At 41.4% G+C, this 27,779-nt stretch overlaps 1 protein-coding gene across 1 annotated transcript in view; it reads right to left on the minus strand.

Moving 5' to 3' along the window:
• Nucleotides 1-14,180, minus strand: part of RMND5A (required for meiotic nuclear division 5 homolog A) — a 60,239-nt gene extending 46,059 nt beyond the window's left edge. Inside the window, exon 1 of the mRNA XM_054475769.2 lies at nt 13,525-14,180. Within this exon, the coding sequence (XP_054331744.1) occupies nt 13,525-13,666 (142 nt within the window). The 5' untranslated portion in view covers nt 13,667-14,180. The remainder of the gene's footprint in view (nt 1-13,524) is intronic.
• Nucleotides 14,181-27,779: the final 13,599 nt, after the last annotated feature.

Raw genomic sequence — 27,779 nt, forward strand, 5'->3', positions numbered from 1 at the left:
ATTCCTCTAATTTTTGGTTTTCAATTTTATGAATGACAGTTACAAGCAGTTTATGGCCAATTAATTAATATTGAGAGTTCTCAGAATGCTCCAAGGAAAAATAATTTCTGTAAGGTATTTGGAAACTCAAGAAGAGCAGAATGGAATAATCTGAAAGAGAACCCTGGGAAAGCCCTGTTAAGAGAGAAAGAGTTCACTAATGCATTTTCAAATGGATTCAGTGGAAAGCAGCCAAAGGTTTAAAACAGGTTTGAAAATTGCTATAATGACCAGACTGACAGTCAACTAAACTTCTATAAGTCCTACTGAGAGAGTTCTAATGTTCTTTTGATTTCTCTGTATGAAAACACAACCTGCTTCTAGGAGAACCTTTATGTGAAAGAAACTGGATTCAGTTCCTAGAAGAAAAGCTGGGGAATTACTGTGACAGCCATCTCCACCATAACTACATCCAGGTTGGCCACTGCGGTGGTCACTTCTCACCCAGGAGAAAGTCCTGCACTAACTGTGTCTTCCAATGTAATAAACCCAGGGAACCCAGGCCCAATACATGAGCCTGAAAGAAACAACTCTGACGCAATGCTCACTCATCACTGGAGGGTCACAAGTACTTTTTAAAGTCACTTTTATGATTAAACAAGTGTAAGAATTAGCATGTTCAATATAAGCAAAGAACCAATATATGTAGACCATCTACATGTGTTGCTTTATTAAGTTAAAATTTTCAATAAAATAGAACAGCACCTTTTATCATATAAACAGATTTTAAGCACAACACTCTCAAAATTTTCAAGTTCTGCCCTTGAGCCTCACTGCTTTGCCATTTTAGGATGTATGCCCACTAGTTTCACAGAAACAATAAATTAGAAAAATGTTTGTTTCCATAGTATCCTATACTTCCCCATCAGAGTTTCACACTTTGTTGTAAATAGTTATTTGTCCATTACTCCCACAAAATTAACTTTAGTAGGAAATATGACCAATCCCCAACATTTAGTATAGTAACTGGCAAATACTACACATTCAGTAACTAGTTACCCAAAGAATAAATATGAAAATAATTAATCATATATTACATAATCTCAATTTCAAACCCAGCATTGAAGACTGTCTGGTACTACCAACACCCTCTGAAATTGCCAGCAGTTTCACTCAGCAGTTCACTGACCCCTTACTCTCTCACAGAATGTTTAGCATCTGCTACACAATAACACTGCAGCCTAAGTTCTGCAAATACCAAGTAAGTTAGGAAATAATACTGTTCCTGTCTCTCAATAACACTATTGCCTAAGTAGAAAATCCCAAAGAATCTACACACAAACACAATCCAAGAATAGATGAGAGTTCAACAAGGTCACAGTATCCAAGATCAACACAAACATACAAACACACATATGCACACATATTTTCAAATAAGACACATTCACAAAAGAGTCCCCTGGCATCAGTTGTAAGTTCCTTCTCTCTTCCAAATAACGACCTCTCCCACCAACCCCAGGAATTAATGAGCTTGTGCTCTGACTCGTCACTTTTGAGACAGTTTCTTTTTTACAAAACTATTTCCACATTTGTCAAAGATGCAATGAAACATCTCTAATATATAATGTGACCCTATAAAAGTATATTCTAAGTCAGAATATAGGAAGGTAGAACAAACTTACATTATTAAAAGGGTGACTGGTTTGCACAAAGCTAAAAACTATAAAATCCCTAGTAATACCTTGGTTACACCTTCAATACAGTTTTAGCATTTTGTACACACATTTGTTTCACTTTCTTCCCTACTGATCACAAGGCTCAAAAAAAACCACGTCTCGTGTCCAGCTCCGTGACAAGATTTACCCACTATTTTGGCTCACCTTAATACAATCAAGACAAATATATCATTAATATTGACAAGTATGTTTCTCATCCCTACTCAGTATTTGCACTTTTAATTTTCCATCTGCCACTTATTTTTATGATATGGGGGGAGGGAGTTCAACTGCACAAACACACTGTTAAAGATAGCATTGCTAAAACTAAACAGCTGGTTGGTAGGCAGCACACCATGTTGTAGCCTGAAATGTCTGTCATCAGGAGATAATAAAAAGTTCTAATTTGGTCTATAAAAGGCAGTTTAAAGGTGTCAATTACACCATGAAATACATGCTGCCCACGAGTCAAACATATGAGAGATGAGACCCACCATACTTCTGAGCACTCTACAAAAAAATAGGGAGGCACAATATAAAAAAGTATTGTTATGGTGATGATTTTCAAAAAGGTTGAAAATATCACCACCTAAGACTGGAATACTTCCAGAGAAATAAGATTCCCCAGAAATCACTAAGACCTGGCTTGACTTTTAATGAATATCCTGTAGGCAGGAAAAATTTAAAATATCCAAGTTTATAAATATTACATGTATTGCATTTGAGCTCTTCTGAGTTATGAAAACTTAACTCCACTTTCATAAGATGGACAGAGATCTTAAATTTAGAATTAAGTGGAAAGCAAAATGGAACACAAGTTTTGATGCAGATAAATACAAAGAAATCCATTTAGGAAACAAACCTAACTGTACCTAAATGAAAACTCAGACCTCATAGAGATATACTCCAGAATTCATTCTAGATTAGCAATTTAAATAAAAACATTAAAATCAGAAAGCTAAAAGAGTATTAGGCATCACTAAGAAGGCTGGTGGGGGGGGGAATCTATGATATACCACTCTTATAAAAGCCTTGATGCCTTAAAATACAAAATGAAACCAAGAAAAAACAGAAAAAAAATGTAAAAGGGAGAACTATGACATTTAGAGTCAATTAACATTTATTGAGTGCTGAAGGCCTGTGTCAGCAATGTTCAAGATACTTTTCCCATGTTATCAATTTCTACACAAATTTAAGAAATTTAGAATGGCAATAAAGCAGATAAAGGATAAAAAGATCTAAGACTGACTCTAGAAAAGTCACTGACAAGGTGACCATGGATATCCTTGCAAAGTACTAGAATAGAAAAACTTGAAACTTGAAAAGGTAAGGTTGGTATTTTTAAAAAATAAGGGACTATTTCATTTTGTCTGTAGTAAAATAAACTGCGGCCCATTGAAACTTTGGGATTCTTGTGAGCTACTTCAGCACCTAGGACACAGCGGCTGCTTAGAGGAAGGAGAAAAGGCACAAATAGAACACATTCTTTTTTTCTGGAGGAGGTAAACACTGAAAACAAAATTTTTCCAGTATATTAGTAGCTGGTAAATCTGCAAAGTAAAAGAAAGTATGGTATTTGGTGTTCAACTCCTGACCCTTCAGAGAACAGTAGACTGATAGACACGTGTTCTGATCCAGAGAGATTATTAAAGACCACTGCATCAAATCAGAGGCACAGTGTGCTGCAAAACCAAACATGAGGAAAAAAAAACGAAATAAAGTTAATATTTAGAGCAAAATTACATGGTACAGACTAATAGTGCTCCTGGAGCAAAGAACAGTATCAACGACTATCATAGAGAACACAGGAAAGGCTTCGAAGTATATGAGGCAAGAACTGCAGAGAGAAGAAAAAAGATACAGGCACAAGATTTTAAACATATGTCTGTGACAGTCACATTTTAGAGAACCTGTTCACTCCCTTCAAATTCCAAATATAAAGACTTAATCTCTAGGCATCTCATTTATCTCTGAAATGAATGGTGGAACTACATTAGGTTTCCTGTAGCATTGGAATCTGGATTTCATATTTAAAAATCAAACTCAGGCCGGGTGCAGTGACTCACGCCTATAATCCCAGCACTCTGGGAGGCCAAGGCGGGTGGATCATTTGAGGTCAGGAGTTCAAGACCAGCCTGGCCAACATGGTGAAACCCCATCTCTACTAAAACTACAAAAATTAGCCGGGCGGTAGTGACGCATGCCTGTAATCCCAGCTATTCGGGAGGCTGAGGCAGAAGAATCACTTGAACCCAGGAGGCAGAGATTGTGGTAAGCTGAGACACTGCAATCCAGTCTGGGCAACAGAGTAAGACCCCCCTCCCCCACCCCCCAAAAAAACAAAAACAAAAACAAAAAAAATCAAACTCAGATTTCTACCTTCCCCTCTCCTAAACTTCCTATTTTCTACCTGGTTCCATAACAACCTACCCATCATTCATGTTTAAAACCTTGGATTAACCTTTGGTTTTTCCTGCCCTTTTCTGCTACTCTGCCAGACTCCATCTGTGCACCAACTCCTGGTCATTCCTTCCCTCAGAAATCCCTTTCATGTGTCCCTTTAAATTTCTACCACCAGTACCCAAAGACAGGTCCCTATTTCATCAAATCGAGGTTGACACTTAGCCTTAACTAACCTTCTTGCCTCTAGTCAAATCTCACTCCCAACTCCAAACCAACCTAAATACTGCTGACAACTGGTCTCTGATTGTGTCCCTGTCCCCTCTCTATTCAAAATGTCCCCACCCTACCCCAAAGTAATTCAATATCTTCCCAGTCTACTACTTTCCCTGGTATCCATGGCTTTACAAAACCTGATTCCAATTTAATTTTAATGCTCTTATCGCCTTTCCCCTGCAATCTGGTCCTTCACCTCTCACTCCTCTACACCTTTGTTCTTGCCATCCTCCCCTCCAGGCACTCCATCTGCTCTTTCTACTATCCATATTCAATCTCTGCTACTAAAACTTCCCATAGGTAAAAAGAGTCTCTCCTTGTCTCAAATCCTACCCCTTTTTGTCCACACCACTCATGTAGCATTTAGCCTAGATACACAACCGTGCATTACAGGGCACTGCTTTTGTTTGTGTGTTTGTTAAAAAATGCCAGTCTCATCTCCCTAACTGGACACAAAGTTCTTAGAGGATGAAAATGCTTGTTCTTTGTAACTCCTAGAAGATTTTGCTTAGTTCTACCTATAAATGGTGATTAATAACTACTGATGAGGTGATCTAAAGTTCAGCTGACATAATGCCTATTTACTCCAATGCAGTTCTTTCTAAGGGCTCTCTCTCTTCACTGGTGTCTGTACTAACCAGAAGCACTGTTATACACTGTGCCATGGTCTTGTTTTTTCCCCCCTTCAAATGAGTCTGGTCTCTCCAACTAACTTCTAAGTTCCCTAAAGACTCTTTCTTGTACCTTTGAAGCATTCTTTACAATGTTAAGCAGACCACTGGACACAGAATGGTATTTAACATAAACCAGTAATAAAGACACCTAAATATTACCCAAAATGTCTCAATTAAACAGTGCTTGGGCTGGGCGTGGTGGCTCACACCTATAATCCCAGCACTTTGGGAGGCCGAGGCGGGCAGATGATGAGATCAAGAGATCGAGACCATCCTGGCCAACATGGTAAAACCTCGTCTCTACTAAAATACAAAAAAAAAAAAAAAAAAAGGCCTGGTGGCATGCGCCTGTAATCGCAGCTACTCCGGGGGCTGAGGCAGGGGAATTGCTTGAACTTGGGAGGCGGAGGTTGCAGTGAGCCAAGATCATGCCACTGCACTCCAGCCTGGCTGACAAAGCGAGACTCAGCCTCAAAAAAAAAAAAAAAAAAAAAAAAAAGCTTAACACTACTTAAGGCATAGACTTTATACATAACACGTCTACCCTGTTTTACAAATTTCAAAGCCAGTTGACATCTATTATCTATTTCACTCTCATAACTCTGTGATGCCAGTTTACTGAAGGAAAAACTGGCTAAGCAAGATTGTAGGATCAGGCCGGGTGTGGTGGCTCATGCCTGTAATCCCAGCACTTTGGGAGGCTGAGGCGGGTGGATTACTTGAGCCCAGGAGTTCAAGATCAGCCTGGCCAACATGGTGAAACTCCGTCACTACTAAAAATACAAAAATTAGCCATGCATTGAGCACACCTGTAATCCCAGCTACTTGGGAGCACAAGAATCGCTTGAACCCGGGAGGCAGAGGTTGCAGTGAGCTGAGATGACACACCACTGCACTCCAGCCTAGGTGACAGAGTGAGACTCTGTCTCGAAAAAAAAAAAAGAAAAAAAAAAGATTGTAGAACCAGTAAATTGGCAGTGCAAGGATTCAAATCCAGACCTCCTGGGCCCAGGGTCAAAATTTTAGGTACTACTCCACAAGTACAGATTCATCTTCTCAATTAGCCTCCAAGTTCCTGGAGGACCAGGGCCATGAATAATGTTTCTTTTAAAAGATTCTCTCCTCATCTCCTCCCAAATGTCTTCATGTATCAGTAAGATGAATTAAACCTATATGAATTCTGCAGATACAACAAACTTATCATAAATAACACACAGCCTGACACTACATTGTGCCCCCATAACAGAAGAAATCACCATCTAGGCCTCCATCTTAAGTGGAGAAAGACTTGGTAATATAAGCCTATGGCCTCTCCAAGTGACATTCCCAAACAACCATTTTGAGCTCAGCCACACAATCACCACACCCATATAAGGTGAAAGCATACTGCATTTCTCCTGCCAGACAGTCTAGTCTTTGTTCTTTGAAGGGTTGAGTTAACATCTAATCTAAAGAGAATGGCCAGAAGTGTCTGCTACTCTTAGAGCTTTCAAGGAAACGGCCAGTTAGAGAGCATCACCTCCTGGAAGTACCATGGGTCTCCAAGTACACATAGCTCAGAGCCAGGGCCCTCCACAATTTTCTCCCTAAACTGCATTTTTGGATCATTTTTAAAGACTTTGGAAGCCTTACAGATGAAGAAGCAGGGCCCTAAATAAAAATAAGTTAGTTTTAATATTCCAAGTGAACAGTTCGCTAAAACACCATTTTCACCATCCTAAAGACTAAGAGACTAAGACATGAAAACAGAAACTTCTCTATTAGCTGTAGTATGACAGTATCACAGAAGTGTTGGCAAGTTTCTCGTTACCAATGTTATTATCCAGAGTTAGAAACTACTTTAGAAATAAAATAACTTTAGGAAAATAACTTTACTATGTCAAGCATTTAAGTAATTTCAAAAAAGTTCCCAAAAGGAACATGAACCAAGTTGTATTCTCTAGTCCATAGATTAAGTCATACTAACAACTCACTACTTGAATTATATGAGCATTATAGTTAGGAGGCCAGGCAAAAGCTGAGAAGGCGAGGCTAGTCAGGAAAACATCTCAGAGAATGTTACTGATATAACATGTAGCTGTTCCACTGTAATAGACATATATTACTCTGTCTGGGTTTAAGTGTTCCTTTCTAGAACTGCCTCTTCTCTACCTGATGAACAGTGTATCATAAGGCCATATACCTCCTGAGGGGGTGAGCACAGCTCAAGGTGGCCAGAAGACCTCACTCCCTGGTCCCAGTTACTGATTCAGAGAAAGGCTCCATAACGGAATAATAAAGGTACTCCCTGGAGTATCTCCAAGAAAAATGGCCATGTTCCTGTCTTTTGAGCTCCATTGGTCATCTCTACCCCATGTGAAGAAAACTCCCCTGAAAATGAAGCCAACAGTTGACAGAAGAGAACAAGATCAGTCCTGATGACATCCCTGGTGCCCCTGGAGCCAGCCTAGCCCTAACCTCAGCCTATTTATACATCAACAAATTCCATTTTAAGGAAAACTATTATGTCACCTGCCAGTCTAAATGAATACGGTGCCAAATAAAAAAGAATTAATTATCTCCAGAGTACGTCTGGAAAAAAAATGGCTAACAAAGTTAAATCTACTTCTAAACCCAACTGGAAACACCAATATACTGACTTTTTATTCTTACCACCGAAAATGGCCTAAATAACTTGAGAACCAGTTTGTTCTTCTCTTAGAATATTTGAACAATGTCCACCCAAACTTTTATTTATGACCTACTGATATACTATTTTCCAGACTAGATGTTAAAAACAGATATCGAATTGTATTCAAAACAAAGTCACTATTCTCTCAAGAGTGTCTTGTCAGTATTTAGCAAAACTCTGGGTAACAAATGGGCAACCTGGCTATGTGGCCTACTCCATGCACACCAAAGAATAAGGCTAAAAAGGTAAACAAGCTACTAGTCTACCAAGCCCCGATATAATACATTTACTTTCATTCAAAACAATATATTCAACACTGGTCGGCTCTGAAAAAGCACAGATCATTCACATATACAAATAAGCATACTTTTCAACACATATGTTTAATATACACAACCCAAATTCTAGAGTGGAAGATTATACCTAACATGTGACCCTCAACCTCTGGTTTCTGTGTACTGATGCAATATCATACCACAGCAATGAGTTAAAAATGTGACCTCCACAAGTTTCTTTTTTTTTTTTTTTTCATGTTTTACTTGCCTACTTACCTTCTCATTTGTTACCTTCACATTTTTAAAAAGGAAGCAGTTCTCCAACTGGTAACCAAAGATTCAACAGTTTCTTTGATTCACCAAAGAGATAATGGTAGGAGTTATGGTTTACATGAGTTTTACTACTAGAAGTCACAACATACACACACACCAAAGGAGTTTTAGGTGCTAATACAGTATATGTTGATCACTCCCACAGACGAAGACATCTTTACCAACTTGCAAAGTGAGGTAACACTAAGCCTTAATCATAGTAAATGGAAATACATATCCAATGCGTTAAAGAAAAAAGGAAAAGTCATTTCACTAGATTCATTTCACTGGATTCAAATCGTCATTTCACTGGATTCTTTTAAAATTTTTTCTGGAGGTCGGGCACAGTGGCTTACACCTGTAATCCCTGCACTTTGGGAGGCCAAGGCGCGTGGACTACTTGAGGTCAGGAGTTCAAGACCAGCCTGACCCACATGTTGAAGCCCCGTCTCTACTAAAAATACAAAAATTAGCCAGGCATGGTGGCAGGTGGTGCCTGTAATCCCAGCTACTCAGGAGGCTGAGGCAGGAGAATTGCTTGAAGCCAGGAGGCGGAGGTTGCAGTGAGCCAAGATCGCACCACTGCACTCCAGCCTGGGTGACAGAGGGAGGCTGTCTCAAAAAACAACAAAAAAATTTTTTTTCTGGAGCCTGGCATTTATGTCTGTGAACTGGGCAACCAGGTGGTCCAGGAACAAGAGTACAAAGATTTTTCAATGGGTGTCCTTTTTTATCATTTGAGTTTATAGCATTTGAATGTACTATTCACTGGGTTATCTTTTTCTTTGTTTGAATGGATATCATTTGAATGTATGACCTACTAAAAATTAATAAATACATTTTAAATTTAGAAAATTCCTTGAAAGTCACTTTCAGAAACCATATTAGAACTCTGTTAGTCTAAAAATAATCAGAAAAGAATACCGCACGTCCTTTCCTCTTACAAAAACTGCAATTTTCACAAGTATACTTTTAAATGTGTCCTGAAACCATTACCAACTGTTTCTGCCTAATTTTCTTTCACGAAGTATGAGTTCAGAATACCAGCAAAACATGATAAATAGTTCTTTTCTGTTTTTCCCTTCCACCACAGAGGTGCTAATGGGAAACAATATAAATTTGCCAATAGGAAAAAAATGCTAAAAGGCATATAATCACAAATCAAATCACCAAAATTTAACCATACAGTAGTTAACCCTGTTAATCCAGGGTTATCCAAAGCACGGCTCCCATACCACTGATGCGAATGGTAATTTTAGCTAGTACGTATACTAATATTTTAATTGTTATGAATTTATTTTAACATGTAGTTTATTATACCTAATACCTACATACCACATGTAGGACTACACAAATATCATTGCCTAAGATAAATCTACCTCAGTAAAATCGTGAATCCATCTGAAAAATAAGAGTGCACATGTGTATGAGTGAAGTTTTAGAAGCACCAGTGCACTATACAAATTAGATCGAGGCACACTGGGAATGACCGCCAGCCTACATTAACCACAGTGAATCTTAGACCAAACTTCGTGCTCACAGGGAAACTCTCACTGAAAGGCTGGCACAACTAAATGACAGAAGTTGTGATCTCTGTTCCTCTTACCTTGGACACCTCACTGCAGGCTCTGGATCACTCCCCACCCTCCTATCTACCACCCTAAGGTTTCTAATTCCAAAGGCATGAAGAGAAGTCAGTCTCCAGGGAGAGGAATGTCTTGGCCTCGGCAGAGCTCTTCAGTATTCTCCCTGGTTCTTATTGCCTCTTCGTATTTCTATTACACCTATGTTGTCCCTGAACCACCAATATTCCCTAACTGTCTATGGCACCAAGTCGAAGCCTGCACTTCCCTCTCAGAGCCTTATATTCCATTATTGTTCTCTGCTGCAGGCCTGATACCAGTCCAACCCCATTTAAAAGAAAAAAAAAAAAAAAAGATATTCCTGTTCTCAGGCTGATGGATTTGGCTAGAGGTGGATTAAACGGCAGAGCACAAACCAATTCACCAGGTATGAGAGACCAGCCCATACTATCCTCATTTCCCCAAGGGTATTTGCATTAAGAAACTTGCATTTTAAAAAAGATTAACGAGAGAAACTTTACGTAAAAGAATTTCAGGCTACTTAAAGGCGATTTAGACCACCTGAGAAATTTTAGGGCTCACTGCAGGACTACCTCCCAGCCAGCAATCTGGCAGTATTTACAATCTGGAATAAAGGTGCTGAGACTAGAAAAGGGTTGTCAATGGGCTTACTAACTAAACTCTTATTTATGTATGATCAGTTTCCATCACAAACTATCCTAACAGCTCATTTAGTATATAGCTGTCTGCTCACAACTTTAGAGATGAAAAAAAAATTTTTAACATAAAACATTCATGCTCAGAAACTGAACCAATCCCTTTAGGTTGGCTAAAGGATGCTTCTGCAACAGTCATTCACCAGTATGATGCAATGATGTGTTCTATATAGTCCTCAAAAATTCTGTTTTATTCATACCAGATTATTGCAAGTATTACCACAAGTAATCTCAGAGAATGAGGTCCGAAGTCCTGACAGAGGGCTCCCAATTAGAGCCTCTCAGGTTATCAGGATCATTTGCCCAGACAGGTATATTCAGAAGCCCAAAAATCTTCCCTTTAAACTTGAAAATAGAGTTCCAAACTCAGTTTTCAGTAAAATACCTTTGAGAAGGGTATATTTAAGTTTCGATGTAATATCTACCACATCACCTGCCAAGAACTTTAATTTAGAAATCATCTGTTTTCAAAAATACCATAGCCCAGATGCCAAAGCATGATGTTTCTCTTTACACACACACACAAAAAAACACCAAAAGAAGAAAGATTTTATTTGGGAAACTAGACCTGGCACTTGTGGTATTTATTTTCTTTCACGTTTTATAACTACCTTCAGTCACTTAATCCTATTATTGAAGAATTAAAGGAAATCAAAGAGATACCAATATAAGACTAGCAATTTGGTAGACAAGAGGGAAAAAATTAGGAGGCTGAAAAAGGAACACACAAACTCACCAAGTCAGACTGTTTTTAACAGCATAGCATACTGTGTGGCCAATACCCCTCAAACCATAAATTCTGAGAAAAGTTCCCTAGTACCCAGTGAAGAGTCAAAAACAAATTCCTGCCTCAGCAATTCCTCACCATCATTTTATCCATCTGAGCCTGGCCCTAAATTTTCTAAAACAAAGCTCAGTCACATCCCTCTTCAACTTACATCCTCTCTCATGGAAGAAAGGTACTTTCTGTTCCATCATTTTCCTCTCAAATTCTGCCTTATGACCTGGTCCCTAAAAAGGAAATGTTCCTTCCACCTCTCCAAGTCTAGGCCCTTCATTCTCTTCCTCCACTGGTTCCTTGGCGGGGCCGGGAGCACAGAGGGAATACCTCCCACCGCCGTACTGGATTTCCCACACCTCGGTTCACATCACATTTTTCTTCTTAATCCCCAGTAATCTGGCTTGTCTTGGCAATTCTATGAAACTGCAAGCACAGAGGGTTACTGACTCCCAGTAGCCAAATAAAAGCCGACCAACCTCTCCTTTTCTAAGCCCTCGCCCTTTTCGGTTTCTGCTGGCTCTATCTAGCCTTGGCTCTCCACTCGCCAAGGAAAATTCAAGACTGTGGTTAGACTCTAGTCTTTCTTCTGTGCAATCTAAGTGATCCCCTCCACTGTCCTCCTAGAAATGACATCAGAAAACAATCTTAGACCTATGCATCTCCAGCCACCAGTAAATATGAGAGCCCTCGATTCTATCTTCATTAAGCCCTTCAACTTTACTTCACATGTCCAAAACCATATTCAAAGTCTTCCCTGGATTCCTGTCCCATTCCACCTTCACTTCCCTGTATCTACCAACTATAGCATCATCGCCACGTCAGCCAAATTTCCCTTCACAGGCAGCCACCAAGGTCTGCTCCTTTTTCCATACTAGTGTTCGAACTCCTTTGAGAATTAATACGGTTTTTCCATATTAATATCTCATCCACTATGACTGCAGGTTTACTTCCTTCCTGGAGTTAAAAAATTACTGCAGTGTCCAGAATGAGAAGCTGCTATAAGACTCCTTTCCCATGGACCAGCACCCATCCTCAACTGAAATGCAGTCTGGGAAAGTGTGAAAAAATGAAGGAGAAGGAGAGAGACACTCAGCTAACGCCACTGCCCTCATCTCACCTGCCACAAATAATATGCATCTTCCCCCAGCTACCAAAACGTCCTTCACATAAATTTCTGTTCAGCCCACAAGCTGAGAAGCCCCCTCAGCCTCTTATTAAAGACCCATTAAATAAGTCCTTTACTTCTTGATCAAAAGGAATCATCGCTGTGACTTTTAAAGTGTAAGAAAACCAAACCTTTAAAAGTACCTGTCCTCAGGGCTTGGGGCAATAAAAAAAAAAAAATCTAGGTGAAACACCTTCTATAGGAAAATTTATTTTCTTTGAAAGAACTTAACCAGGCAAAGCAAGTAACTAGCAACATGTGCACAATTTACTTGGGCAAATATCGCCCGTTCCTCCTCGATGCCATCAGAAGGTACACTAGGAGAACAGAACGGTTTGATTGAGCTGGTTTCCAAGGAACCATGTCAGAGCCGCTGCGGAGTTAAGACCTGCGTCCACAGCAGCCAAATCATGAAGTTGCAGGAGCTGCTGTTGTCAACCCACAGCTAAGAATAACGCTCGACTTTCCAAAATAAAACGAAGAAACGAAGTCCCCTGGCCAAGGATTCGGGGCGGCACAGAGGGAAAAGGGAGCTTCCTGCACTGCCTTCATCACTCAGAGCCTGGGATCCCAGGCGATTCGCTCACCGCCCGCAGGACCGCGCCGCGGGCACCACGTGAGATTCCCGGGGCCGGCTGGGGGCGGGGGACGAGGGGCGCCCACTCGGGAGGACGGCAGTTTGCAGGTGCGGTGGGCGGCCCCCTCACCCACGTTTATCCGGACTGGAGCCCGCGGCTCCGGGCCAGGTTTCCGGGTGGTTCGCGCTCCTTCTGAATTGGCAGCGAGGTCGCGGCAGGTTCGAGGTAAATCGGCCGAAAAGAGGAGAAAAAGTCTCAGGGGTCTGGCGGCCTCCGCGCCTCAGGGGAGGCAAGGGCTGGGCCAGAGGCGCGAGGGTGGGTGAGGGATTCCCGCCGCGGGGCCGGGACCGGGGCTCGGGCGGTGGGCCCTGCCCCGCGCGCCCACGCGGGCCGCCCTACCGTGGCTCTGCAGGATCTCGTGCTTGAGGCCGCCCGTGTAGTCGATGAGCTCCTCCAGGCCGCGCTCGCACAGCTGCCCGTAGCCCGAGAACTTGTGCAGCACCTTCTCCAGCTCGCGCTCCACCGTCACACACTGATCCATGCCGGAGGCGGCGGCGCTCGGCTCCTCGGCGCCCGGGTGTCCGCAGCCGTTCGGCCCGGGCCCCGCCGAGGCCGCGTCCTGCTCCTCGTCCCCCAAGCGGGCGGCGCGGGAGGCTGAGGCGGCCGAGGCGGCGGGCGCACTAGCCGCGGCGCCGGGGGAGCCCCGCGCAGCCGGAGCCCGCCTGCCCCATGGCGCCCTGGCCCCCGGGCGCGTCGCCGCTGCTCCCGTTCGCTCGCTCCACTCGGCCCCGCGTCCCCAGGCCCCGCTCGCGACGTTCGGATGGCTGCGACGGCGCGGCCGATTGTTTTTGTTTTCACGGGAACCGACCGATGACCTGGTTCTCCCGGGCGGCACCAAGCGCCGCCGACTGGGGGGAGGGAGATGGCCACCCGGGCGAGGAAAGGAGGCGGCGCGGGCCGTACCAAGTACACCCTCGGGGTGGGGGGTGCGACACGGCGAGAACGGGCGGAGGAACGCGACGGGCGCCCACACGCGCCGCTGCTCTAATGGTGTGGGCCGTACCACACGGAAGGCGTGCGAGGGAGAGGGCGAGGGTGGTGCGAGGCCCCAATTGGCCTGAGGAGCTAAATAGGGAACTTTGGAGACAGCCCCAGTGCTCGGAGAGCGCTACAACTACGCGCTCCGTAAACAAGGGGGTGGAAACCGGCCCTCACCACTCCGCCCAGAAGCGGGGAACCCCAACCAATGGGCGCGGCGAGTGGTAAGAAACCAATCCCTGGCCGAGGCGTAAGCCTTCAGCCAATCCGGGCTGAGGGGCCAAACCAACGGGCTCGCTGTTGGAGGGGGTGACTTGGAGAGCGTACCGAGAAACGAGTAGTTTCTGGAAAGCCATGGGTGAAAACTAGACAAAAATACAAAGGGCTGTTTTCCATAGGACGTCGCCCTGACCCCAATTTATTTCGTCTCCTCATCGCTCTTAAGGGAAAGGGGTACCGTCATTCCGAACTTTTGGGCGACGGATCCATCTCCCGGGATGAAAAACCAAGCCAGGCCGCCCGGGGGCTGGTGCTGCGTTGGCTGGGGGTCCCTGATGGGCATTAAAGGCGGGGGTGATCGGGCCCGGGTGAGGGGAGCCGCTTGCTGCTCGCGAAAGGCCGGCGCCGGCTGTCAGCGCTGTCCCGGGCTTGCGACACCCAGGAGGTCATGTCGCCATCCCCCGCGGGCCGTGGCCCTTTGGCCCCTTGGCCTGGAACCTCTCCTGACGGTGGCCTCGCCCCACAGCCATGTGCCGGGCAGCTTAGCCTGGTGGAAAGAACACGCGCTGGAGAGCCGGGCAGCCCGGCCCTTGCTCCCCAGGAAGCCTTAAGCTATCGGATCGGATCGGCTTTACCCCTCGGGTAAATCCTTCCCATAGCTTGCTATGGCGTCTCCAGCCTTGGCCTAGACCTCCTTGATCAGCATCGGGTGCACTACCTTTGCATTTCTTCAGGAGCCCAGCTAGTTCGTGCCTCAGGGCCTCTGCACTTGCCCTTTCCTTGGCCCAGAAAACTCTTCCTCCTACCTTTTTCATCCTGAAGTTCTCAGCTCACTTGTCCCCCCTTACAGGGTCCTCCCCTGGCTGACTACACTAATGTACTTCCTCCCCACCGTTAATACCATAACACATTTTATTATTTCCACACCACTTAAACTCTGAAATGATCTGATGTTTTATTTTTCTGTCTGCACCACTTACATAAAACCATGAAGGCAGGCCCCCTGCCTGTCTGAATTTTTTGCCTAGAACAGCCCCTGGCGTGAGGTGGTAGGCAATTCTTTTTCTTAAATTAAAGTGATCACGTTTTTGAGCCTTAACTTCCGTATAACTGAGAAATAATTGGAATTAATACTTAACTAAATTGTTAGATAAAGGAGAATATATGTAAATACCCATAATAGGCTCTTGATAACCACATGATAAAGTTGGTGGTAGTCATTATTAGGGCAGCCCCAACTGATGTTATTTCAGATCTCCCTTCTCCCCACCCCATTTTTCTTCCCTCTTTTCTTGGCAGATGTCTGTGATTCTTCACTGAGATTAAAAAAAAAAAAAAAAAATCTAGCTCCAGCAACCTCTATCACTCTTCTCCAAGTATTGCTGTGTACCACCCATTTTGTGAACATTCTCATGGGACCATTCCCAAAGGTCCCTTCTCCCTTTCCAAGACAGCCGTTGGGGCCTGCGGGCTGCCTCTCACCCCCGTCCAGATCTTCCCCCTCTTTCTCTGCAGTAGGTTCTTCCTTTCTACTTTCAGCCCAAATGGGTTTGACCTACCTGGGAGAGGAACCTTCATTTAACCCTCCTCAAGCACTCATTTCTTTCACTGCCAAACTGCCTAAACAAATCTATGTTTATTCCTCCCTTTTCTTCAAGGATCTCCTTGATAAGCTCAGTCACCCTTTTCTCAGTCTTTTTTTTCCTTCTTCTTCAAAGGGTTCTTATAGTATGAAATATTCCATTTAAGGCACTCAACAAAATGCCTGGCACAAGGTAAGAGCCGTGATAATCCACTGATCACAAATAATTAATGACTCCTCATTACCTACAGCTTCAGATCCTCTCTCAAGGACGTGGTCTGCCCTGTGTAGCAACACAGCACAAACCTCTATCCAGGCATGAAGCACTTTCCCACCCTCAGTGTGACTTGAGTACAGCCCATTCATACTTTGTCTTCTCCTGGAACACTTTTCTTTATTCTGTTTTTTGAATCCTCCCTTTCTTCAAGTAACAAGACAAGTCTTACTTTAACTAGTGACACCTTCTAGAAGCTAGGCCTGCACTCTTCAATACCATAATCACCAGCCACAAGCAGGTTTTTGTTTTTTTTTTTTTTTGAGATGGAGTCTTACTCTGTTACCAAGGCTGGAGTGCAGTGGTGGGATCTCAGCTGACTGCAACCTCCGTCTCCCGGGTTCAAGTGATTCTCCTACCTCAGCGTCCTGAGCAGCTGGGACTACAGGCGCTCACCACCAGGCGCAGCTAATTTTTGTATTTTTGGTAGAGACAGGGTTTCACCATATTGGCCTGGCTGGTCTCAAACTCCTGGCCTCGTGATCCACCTGCCTCAGCCTCCCAAAGTGCTGGTATTACAGGCGTGAGCCACCGCACCTGACCCACATGTAGCTATTTAAATTGAAATATAAGCTAGATAATTTGAAATTTAGTTCCCCAATTGTGCTAACCACATATCAAATAATAACCACATGTAGCTGGTGGCTACTCTATTAATCAGCGCAAAATAAATATTTCCATCACTGTAGAAAGTTTTGTTGGACAGTGCTGATCTAGACCATGACCACAGTAAAGCTACCAGCCCTACCTTTAACTGCTGTAAGACCTCTGTGTAAGTCATTTCAGGCCTTAGTGCATAGTGCCCCCATATTTTTAGTTAACTTTTCCAACATGTGCCGTTTTGACTCAACTAGACTATCAGTTTTCAGATCTGGGCTGACTTCCTTTTATCTCCCATGATTTAATCAGCATGAAAAAAATTGTTTGTTAAAGGAAAAACAATACGCAAATTAGAGGAGAAGAGGCTTCAGAATTAGCTGGGAGAGAAAAATAGTACTTGTAAGGGCAGAGATTTATGTTGCCTCTTCATTTTGTATTGGCCCTTTCCACACAATGCCTAATTGCCTAATTGCTTTAAGCCTAAACTGTGAATTGTCAAAGAAGCACCTCTAGAAACAACAGGGAAACAAATTTAGTTTTCAGAGCAACTGCAAATTAGTTTTCTTTTTTTTTTTTTTTTTTTTTTTTTGAGACGGAGTCTCGCTCTGTCGCCCAGGCTGGAGTGCAGTGGCGCGATCTCGGCTCACTGCAAGCTCCGCCCCCTGGGTTCATGGCATTCTCCTGCCTCAGCCTCCCGAGTAGCTGGGACTACAGGCGCCCGCCACCACGTCCGGCTAATTTTTTTTTGTATTTTTAGTAGAGACGGGGTTTCGCTGTGTTAGCCAGGATGATCTCCATCTCCTGACCTCGTGATCCGCCCGCCTCGGCCTCCCAAAGTGCTGGGATTACAGGCGTGAGCCACCACGCACCGCGCAAATTAGTTTTCTATAATTGCATTTTCACCACACAACAAAGAACTCACACACACAAAATCCCACTTTAGTATCAAGTGGACTCCTGCCCCCACATGCTGTTCAGCCTGGAGAAGCTTTAATTGACACTCATTCTGGACTTTGCTCTTGTCTTCCCCTCCACTCCAGATTTGACTCTGTAAAATGTAAGTAAACATCAAAAAAAGAAAGGAAAAAGAAAACCTTTTGTCTTTCAGCCAAAATACATATTTATTGTAGGAAAATTAGAAAATACAAACAAGTAAACAGAAATAAAAGTCCCATGAAAGCCCAAGACCCAGAAAAAGAAAATCAGTTTTAACATTCGGGGTGAATTTCCACAGATTTTTTCTTTTTTGTGCATACACATAAACTCATATGCACATTTTTATGAAAGAAAGCTCTCATTGTATTTACTATTTTGTAAACAGCTTTTGTTGTCCTCTTAACATTTCTCCAACAACAAAAACAGTTTTTAGAACTGCTTTTGACATCTTTTTAAAATGCTTAATAGCTGTTACACTAGCTTATAGCTTATTCAACATATCTCATACATACTCTTTTCACTTTGAATTATTCTTAGAAGACCGAAACCAGAGACAGACAAGATAGAAAAAAGCAAAATTTCATCTCTTAAATTTGAGAAATTATATTTTTAAAAACCTGCTTTTATGCAAAATACACTTTCAGGTAAGGGTAAGAAAGACTACGTTTATAATTCTATTAATAAAAATGAATCAGCGAGGTTGGCAAAGAACTTACTAATTTCCTGACTACTCTAGCTCACAACTAATATAAAAGTAAAAGTAAACTGACAAAATGTGTTATTAAAAGAAATACTGAATTGCGAAAAATAGCATTTATTCTCATTTAAACAAATCAATTTTTATCTTGTTTTGTTTTGTTTTGTGTTTTAAGAGTCAATGTCTCGCTGCAATTATGGCTCACTGCAGTCTCAAACTCCTGGGCTCAAGCGATTCTCCTGCTTCAGCCTCCCAAGTAGTTGAGATTACAGGCATGAGTTACCCACTGTGCCTGGCACATTTTTATCATTTTCAAGTAAAAAATATATATCTATCTGAGACATTTCTGGGAATTGCTGCTATGACCAGTTGAAGAAATGGGTGAAAGCACAACTATTAGCAAAAAGTCTTAATCTGAATATTTTCTACATCTTTTATGTCACTTGTGTGGTTTGGGGCCCATTTGCTGGCTGGATTAATGATGCTTGCTCGCCATTATGACTGACTCTTAGGGATTGGATATGCAGTATTGACAGTATTACACTTCTGTGTCCACCATCCCTGTCTTTCAGCTCCACTGTTTGTAGAAAATAGCCTCTGCTCAGCGGCATAGCCCTCCTCACTGTGGCCCTCACCACTCATGAAGTCCAGGGCAGTTCTAGTCTGGTTGACTACTGTTAAATTACCCCCTCATAGACTTCCATGAGGACCTCATAGACTTCCTTGAGTATAGTTTGTAGGCACTGCCCTCGTACCTGGGTGCTTAGCCTGTAGGGGGTTATTTATAACTTTTGAAACCTGCTCTCAGGTTTTGTTGTCTGAGTCTTTTCCTTTCTGGAATCTGGATATTTTTCTTAGGTTTGTTTCCTGCTCACTGTTGGTGTGCTTTACCAGCTGTAGCAGGAAGAGTGGTAGCACTGTAATCTTGAAGTAATTCATTCAACCCCTCTCAGCCTCAGATTCTTTATCTATAAAATGAGAAGCTTGGAATAGCTTTAAGTTCCTTCCAGTTCTAAAATTACAGAGATGCCAGGGCTTATTAAGTAACATGTGAGGTGCAACACAACCAAACAGGAATAGACAGAGGCATCTTTCCTGTTTTCAAAAGCTTGGAGTCTGAATCATTACTTCCTCATTATGGAAATGCGATGAGGTTTGTTTTTTTGTTTTGGTTTGGATTTTTGATTTTTGATTTTGGTTTTAATAAATAGCTACAATTTATTGAGTGCTTATAACATGCTAGGCATTCTGCTTTAAATGTGTGATTATCTCAGTCCTCAAAGCAATCTTTTAAAGTAAATAATGCCGGGTGTGGTGGCTCATGCCTGTAATCTCAGCACTTTGGGAGGCTGAGGCTGGCAGATCACCTGAGGTTGGGAGTTTGAGACCAGCTTGACCAACATGGAGAAACCCTGTCTCTACTAAAAATACAAAATTAGCCAGGCATGGTGGCGCATGCCTGTAATCCCAGCTACTCGGGAGCCTGGGGCGGGAGAATTGCTTGAACCCCGGAGGCAGAGGTTGCGGTGAGCCGAAATCGTGCCATTGCACTCTAGGTTGGGCAACAAGAGCAAAACTCTGTCTCAAAATAAATAAATAAATAAATAATACAATTTAAAAATAAATAGTATTTGGATTATTATCCCTGTGTTATAGATGAAGAAATTGAGGCACAGAGGGGATTAGTAATTTATCCAAGATTACACAGCTAATAAAGTGGTAGAGCTGGAATTTGAATTCAAATCTTTCTGACTCTATAACTTGTAAGTCATTGTACTTCAAAAGGCGAAATTATGCTCCATGATTACTTGTTAAGCATGCTATGTCCAGTAGAATAAAGGACAATTTATTCTAGGTAGCATGGTTTGCTAATAGGAGCACAGGGCTAAAATTCACAAAAATTGTTAACATTTTCTCTTACCAACTTTTTAACCTTAGGTAAGAACCTTTAACCAAACTTCATTGTTCTTTTTTGTTTTGTTTTGTTTTCAATAGCAAAGTCTACTCCACCTACCTTGCAACATTGTTGAGAGAATATATATTAATGTTGCAAGGTAGGTGAAGTAAACATTGTTAAATATTTTTAAATTACACACATATTTTTATATGTATGATTTTTTTAAGTGCTCATAAACCATGAAGCCCCATAGAAGTGCAAGGTGCTATTATTTCCTCTTATGATTTCACTTTCTCTCTTTCCTTTCTTAGCATATGAATTGTACTTCTTTTTCCAACTTTTTTTAGTAGTTGCCCTAAAGTTGCAATATACATTTACAACTAATCCAAGTCCACTTTCAAATAGCACTGTACCACTTCATGGGTAGTGCAAATACTTTATAATAATGAAATATCCCTAATTATTCCCTCCAGTCCCTTGTATAACTGCTGTCATTCTTTGCATTTATATATAAACTATAATCATTCAATACATCATTGCTATCATTTTGAATAAACTATTATCTGTCAGATCAACTAAGAAAAAGTTAAGTTTTTTACTTTATTTTCAGCTATTCTTTCTCTATTGCTCTTCCTTTCTCCATGTAGATCAGAATTTCTGACACATGATTTTCCTTCTCTCTGAAGAACTTCTTTTAACATTTCTTGCAAGGCAGGTCTACTGGCAACAAATTCCCTCAATTTTCGTTTGTCTGAGAAAGTGCTTATTTCTCCTTCGTTTTTGAAGGATAATTCCACAGGATACAGAATTCTACGTTGGAGGGTTTTTTCTCAACACTTGAGATACTTCATTCTACTCCCTTCTTGCTTGCATAGTTTCTGAGAAGTCCTGATCTAATTCTTATCTTTGTTCTTCTATAGGTAAGGTACTTTTCTCCTCTGGCTCTCCCAAGACTTTTTTCTTTATCATTGAATGCTCTGGCATATTTCAAAATAACTTTTTCCTTTCTCCTTCCAGAAGCATGGATTTTTTTTCTCTGATATTCACTGTGAGAACCTGCCAAAGCTCTAAGAGGTAAAACCCACACAAGTTTGAGAACCTTCTATGACAGCCTCGCCCCACTGCCCCATCCTAGGGTTTTTAACTCTCAGACTTGTCCACTGTGAGTCTCAGCATTTCTTCAATTACAGTTTAGGTTTTCCTCATGAGTACTGCTTCACTCAGAGATTTCTGTTTCTGAGATTCTGCTCCAGCATGTTGCAATTCTCTGTATCTGCTTATCTGACCCTCCAGCTTAGGAGGCAGCAGTTTGCCCTGTGACCTCACTTCTGTAAAGAATCTAAGAATACTGGCCTCAGCAACATGGTGAAAAACACCTCTACAAAAAAATACAAAAAATGAGCCAGGCGTGGTGATGTGCGCCTATAGTCCCAGCTACGCGGGAGGCTGAGGCAGGAGGATAACTTGAGCCCAGGAGGTCGAGGCTGTATTAAGCCATGATCGTGCCCCAGCACTCAGCTTGGGCAAAAAGAGACCCTGTCTCAAAACAAAACAAAACAAAATCTAAGAAGAGTTTGTTCAGTTTTTGCTTGTGGTTAGAATGGAGTGATGACTTCCAAACTCCTTATATGAACTGGAAACTGGAAGTCTTCCTATGTATTTGATTCAGACTGTTTATATATCTTATGCATCTGTGCAGGGTAAGGTTTGGGTTGTAAATTGATGAACTACAGGATTCATGGCTTTTGACAACCTGGAGGAGTCTCTAGGCGGAAAACTAAAGCAAGTATTTAAAAATGGCCTTTTGAGGCCAGGCACTGTGGCTCACACCTGTAATCCCAGCAGTTTGGGAGGCCAAGGTGGGCAGATTGTTTGAACCGAGGAGTTCAAGACCGGCCTGGGCACCACGGCGAAATGCCATCTCTACAAAAAATATAAAATTAGCAGGGCACGGTGGCATGTGCCTGTAGTCCCAGCTACTTGGGAAGCTGAGGTAGAAGGATAGCTTGAGCCCAGGAGGTAGAGGTTGCAGTGAGCCTAAATCACAACACTGCATTCCAGCCTAGGCAACAGAGCCACACCCTGTCTCAAAAAATAAAATAAAATAAAAATGGCCTTTTGAGACTTCTGGTTCCACCAAGATAGAGTAGTCCCATTTTTCCTAGGCCCTCCCAGAAAAACCTGGATATAACACAAAAAACAAGCATAGGAAGACTTTGAAAGGTGGAAAGAAGTCAGATTGCCTAGGGATCTCAAGACTTGAATGACATGTGGTAAATTCCCTAGTTTCCTCATTTCCTCCTAAATTTCGGACAAGGCACTACAGAATTCTGCAGCCCTGCACCATGAATAGGCACAGACAAAACAAAGACCCATGGAAAGCCTGTTTTCCCTAGTCAAAGAATAGAAAAAAGTGTGGCCCAACGACGAAAAACCTCATCAGCTTCTTCCCTAGTCCAACCAAACACTGATGGAACAACTGCATTCCCCAAACCTCAACCCCCAGCACAGTTTCAGCAGAGCCAACCAGGAAGTTGATATTCCCCGCTACCCCTTAACCTATGGAAGTGGGAGGCAGCTTTCCAGTTCCCTGTGGGTGACTTTGGTAGGCCTGACTGGGAGCTGACCTTTTATTCCCTACCTTATAGAAGCAGGCAATGCTCCAGTTCTCCCAGCAGATTGAGCAAGGAGCCAAGCTTACATCCCCAATCAGAGGCATCAAGGTGGTCGAAGTTGGTGCCACAGTTTCACTGGGATGTTGTCAGTGGAGCAATAGGAGAGCTGAACTTCCAGCCCACCATTTGCAATAAGGCCGTGTGAGTCAGTACTTCAGTTTTGCCAAGGTACTGTCAGTGGGGCCCAGAGGGAAACTAAACATGCCTGTGAAGAAGAAGAAGGAAGAAGGAAGAAGAAGAATAATTATTAAATAGGATACAAATCCAAACTCTTATAATATGCTATCCAAAATATCCAGGATACAATAAAAAATCATTCATCCAAGAACCAGAAAAATCACAACACGGATGAGAAAAGCAATCAATGGCTGTCAAATAATAAGATAAATCAAGTGTTGAAATTATCTAACAATGATATTAAAATAGCATCATAAAATGCTTCAACAATCATTCAAATTCTCTTGAAACAAAAATTTTAAACCCAGCAAAAAAAAAATTTATTAAAGAATTAAATGAAAATTATAGAACAGAAAACAGGTACAAGTAAAATTTTAAAACTTGCTGTATGGGCTCAATAGTAGATTGAAGATACCATAGGATAGAATCAGTGGATTGAGGACAGACCGATAGAACTTACCCAATCTGAACAATAGAGATAGGGGAAATAATGAACAGGGTCTCAAGGATCTGCATGATACTTAAAAGGAAAAAAAATTCAAAGAATAGCTGAAAATTCCCCTTACTTGGCAAAAGAGATGGACCTTCAGATTCAGGAAACTGAACAAATCCCAAGTAGGATAAATCAAAATAAATCTATGATGCTAAGACATGTGATAATTAAGCTTCTGAAGGTTGAAGATAACGAAAAAATATTGATACTGAAAACAGCTTTAGAGAAATGGTGCATTATTGATAGGGGAGGACCAATTCAAGTGACAGCAGATTTTTAACCTGAAACCATGGAGACCAGAGGGAAATGGCATAACATTCTGCAAGTACTGAACTAAAAGAATTGTCTACCTAGAATCCAATGTCCAGTGAAAATGTCCTTCAGTAATGAAAGGGAAATGGAGACATTTCAGATGAAGGAAAGGTAAGAGAATTTGTCACCAGCAGACCTACCAAAAAGAATGGCTAAAGAAATTTTCTAAACAGAAAGGAAATTATAAAAGAAGGAAACTTGGAACATGAAGGAAAACCACAGCAAAAAATATGGGTATATACAATAAACTTTCCTCCTCTTGAGTTTTTAAAATTTCTAAATTGATAGTGGAAGCAAAAAGTATAGTATTGTTTAATGTAGTTCTAAATGTATGTAGAGAAAATATTTAAGACTATTATAAACAGGGTGATAATGTAAAGGGAGGTAAGGTTTCTATACTTAAACTAGTAAAAAGATGACACCAGTAGACTGTGATGAATATATATAATGTAAAACCTAGAGTAACCACTAAAAAGATATACAAAGGGGTGCAATAAAAACGTTGTAGATAAAGGTGAAGGGGTGTTATTGTTTAATGGGTAGAGAGTTTCTGTTTGGGGTGATGAAAAGATTCTGGAGATGAATAGTGGTGATGATTGAACAAATAACCCACAGGTTGGCAGGATACAGGAAATCAGATAAATGAAAACAAAGTGAACACACAGAAACAAAAAAAATGGCATACATAAGCCCTAACATGTAATTACATTAAATGTAAATGTACATTTGCAAATATAACAATTAAAAATGAGATTGGCAGAGTGGATTAAAAGCCAGGTGCTGTGGTGCATACCTGTAATCCCAGCTATTCAGGAGGCTAAGGCAAGAGGATCACTTCAGCCCAGGAGTTTGAGACCAGCCTGGGCAGCATAGCGAGACCCTGACTCAAAAGAAAAAAAAAATGACCCAACTCTATGATGTCTGCAACAAGTTCATTTCAAATATAATGATACAGGCAGGTTAAATGTTAAAAGATATGCAAATATAATCAAAAGAAAACACAAATGGCTATATTAATACCACCTAAAGAAGACTTCAGAGCAAAGAAAATTACCAGTGACAGAATTGGACGTTATATAATGGTAAGAGGGTCAATCCACCAAGAAGACATGGCAATTCAAAATATATAAGCACTAGACAACAGAACAGCAAAATATGTGAAATAAAAAACTGATAGAACTGGAAGGAGAAATAGATCAATTCAAAATAATAGTTGGAGACTTCAACACCCATCTATCAATGATTGATAGAACAACTAGACAAAATCAGCATGGATTTGAAAAAACTCAGCATCACCACCAACAGACATGATTTAATCAACATTATAGAATACTCCACCCAATAACACCAAGAATACACATTCTTTTTCAGTGCCCATGAAACATATACCAACATAGATCATACCCTGAGCCATAGAACAAAACTCAACAAATTATAAAAAATTGAAATTTGTTCAATTTGTTCAATTGAAATTGAAGTTATGTTCTGTGAGCACAATGGAATCAAACCGGAAACAATCGAACAGAAAAATAACAGGAAAATCTCCAAACACTTGGGAACTAACCAGCACATTTCTAAAAATCCGTGGGTCAGAAAGGAAGTCTCACTTCAAGACACAAGAAAAAGAAGAGCAAAATAAACTCAAAGCAAGCAGAAGGAAGGAAATAATAAAGAAAAAACCCAATGAAATTGAAAACAAAAACAATAGAGGAGGCCTGGCGCAGTGGCTCATGCCTGTAATCCCAGCACTATGGGAGGCCGAGGCGGGCGGATCACGAGGTCAGGAGTTTGAAACCAGCCTGGGCAACATGGTGAAACCCCGTCACTACTAAAAATACAAAAATTAGCCGGGTGTGGTGGTGGGCACCTGTAATCTCAGGTACTCAGGAGGCTGAGGCAGGAGAATCGCTTCAACCCAGGAGGCTGAGGTTGTAGTGAGCTGAGATCATACCATTGCACTCCAGCCTGGGCAACAGAGTGAGACTCAGTCTCAAAAATAAATAAATAAATAAATAAATAAATAAATAAATAAATAAATCATTTAATGTAAAATGTAAAACTTAGAAAAAATAGATGAAAATCTTTGGAACATAGGACCACACAAAGAGGTCTTAAATTTGACACCAAAAGCACAGTCTATGAAATGAAAAGTTGTTAAACTGAACTTCACCAAAATTAAAAACTTTTACTCTGCAAAGGATTCTGTGAAGACCTTGGAAAAAACAAAATACAGGCTGAGAGAATACCGTTGCAAACCACATCTCCTGCTAAGGACTTGTATCTAGACTATATACATAGAACTCTCAAAACTCAACAGTACAGAAAATCCTATCAGAAAAAGGTAAAGGACGAACATACATTTCATTAAAGAGGCTATGCAGATGGCAAATAAGGACATGAAAAGAATTCAACAATTATTAGTTATTAGCAAAATACAAATGTATACCACAATGAGATACTGCTACACACCTATCAAGATGGCTAAAATAAAATATAGTAATATACCAAATGCTGCTGAGGATGCAGAAAAATTGGGATTACTTATACGTTGCTGGTGGGAGCATAAAAAGATACAGCCACTCTGGAACAGAGTGTGGTGTTTTGTTTTGTTTCGTTTACAAAACTAAACGTGCATTCAGCAATTACATTCTTGGGCACTTATGTTCCCACAAAAACCTGTACAAAATGCTCATATAAACTGTATTTGTGATAGCTCCACATAAGAAACAACCCAAATGCCCTTCAGTGGGTGAACAGTTAAACTGTGGTATATCCATACCATGGAATGCTACTCAGCAATAAATTGGAATGAACTATTAATACCATAACAACATGGATGAATCTCAAAGGAATTATGCTGAGTGAAAAAAGTCAGCCTCAAAAGATTATTTTTATATAGTGTTCTTGAAATGACAAAACTGTAGAGATGAAGAACAGATTGGTGGTTGCCAGGGACTGGGGACAATAAGAGGGATAGAAATGGCTGTGGCTACAGAAGTGTGGCGTGAAGGATCCTTGTGATGGAACAGTTCTGTACCTTGATTGTGGTGGTCACATGATTCTACACACATGATAAAATTGCATAGAAGTAAGCACATACACACACAAGTGCATGTAAAACTGAAGAAAATGGAATAAATTCCATGGACTGCATCAATGTTAATTTTTTGGTTGTAATGTCATGCTGTAGTTAGGCAAAATGTTATCATTGGGGGAAACTGGGTGAAGGGTATATGGGATCACCCTGCATTATTTCTTACAACTGCATTAAATCAACAATTATCTCAAAACCAGTTTAATGACCCTTTAAGGATAATTATGATAATGAGGGGAAAAGGCAACCACTCTTTTTATGTCCCTAGCTATATCTACAGCCTCTTCTGTTTTTAGTGTTACCTTTTTTAATTTTTCCAGTGAATAATTAATCCCCACTTTTTTCTGTTCTCATTTTTTCTGTCATATTTGGGTCTGATGTGAGATTATTTGTTTATATTTATTTTTATTTTTTGGAGTCAGAGTCTCACTCCATCCCCCAGGCTGGAGTGCAGTGGTGCAATCTCAGCTCATTGCAACCTCTGCCTCCCAGGTTCAAGCGATTCTCATGCCTCAGCCTCCTGAGTAACTGGGATTATGGGAACCCGCCAGCACACCTGGCTAATTTTTGTATTTTTAGTAGAGACAGGGTTTCACCATGTTGGCCAGGCTGGTCTCAAACTCCAGACCTCAGGTGATCTGCCCGCCTCAGCCCCCCAAA

This window comes from Pongo pygmaeus, chromosome 12 (genome assembly GCF_028885625.2).
Source record: "Pongo pygmaeus isolate AG05252 chromosome 12, NHGRI_mPonPyg2-v2.0_pri, whole genome shotgun sequence".
NCBI lineage: Eukaryota > Metazoa > Chordata > Mammalia > Primates > Hominidae > Pongo > Pongo pygmaeus.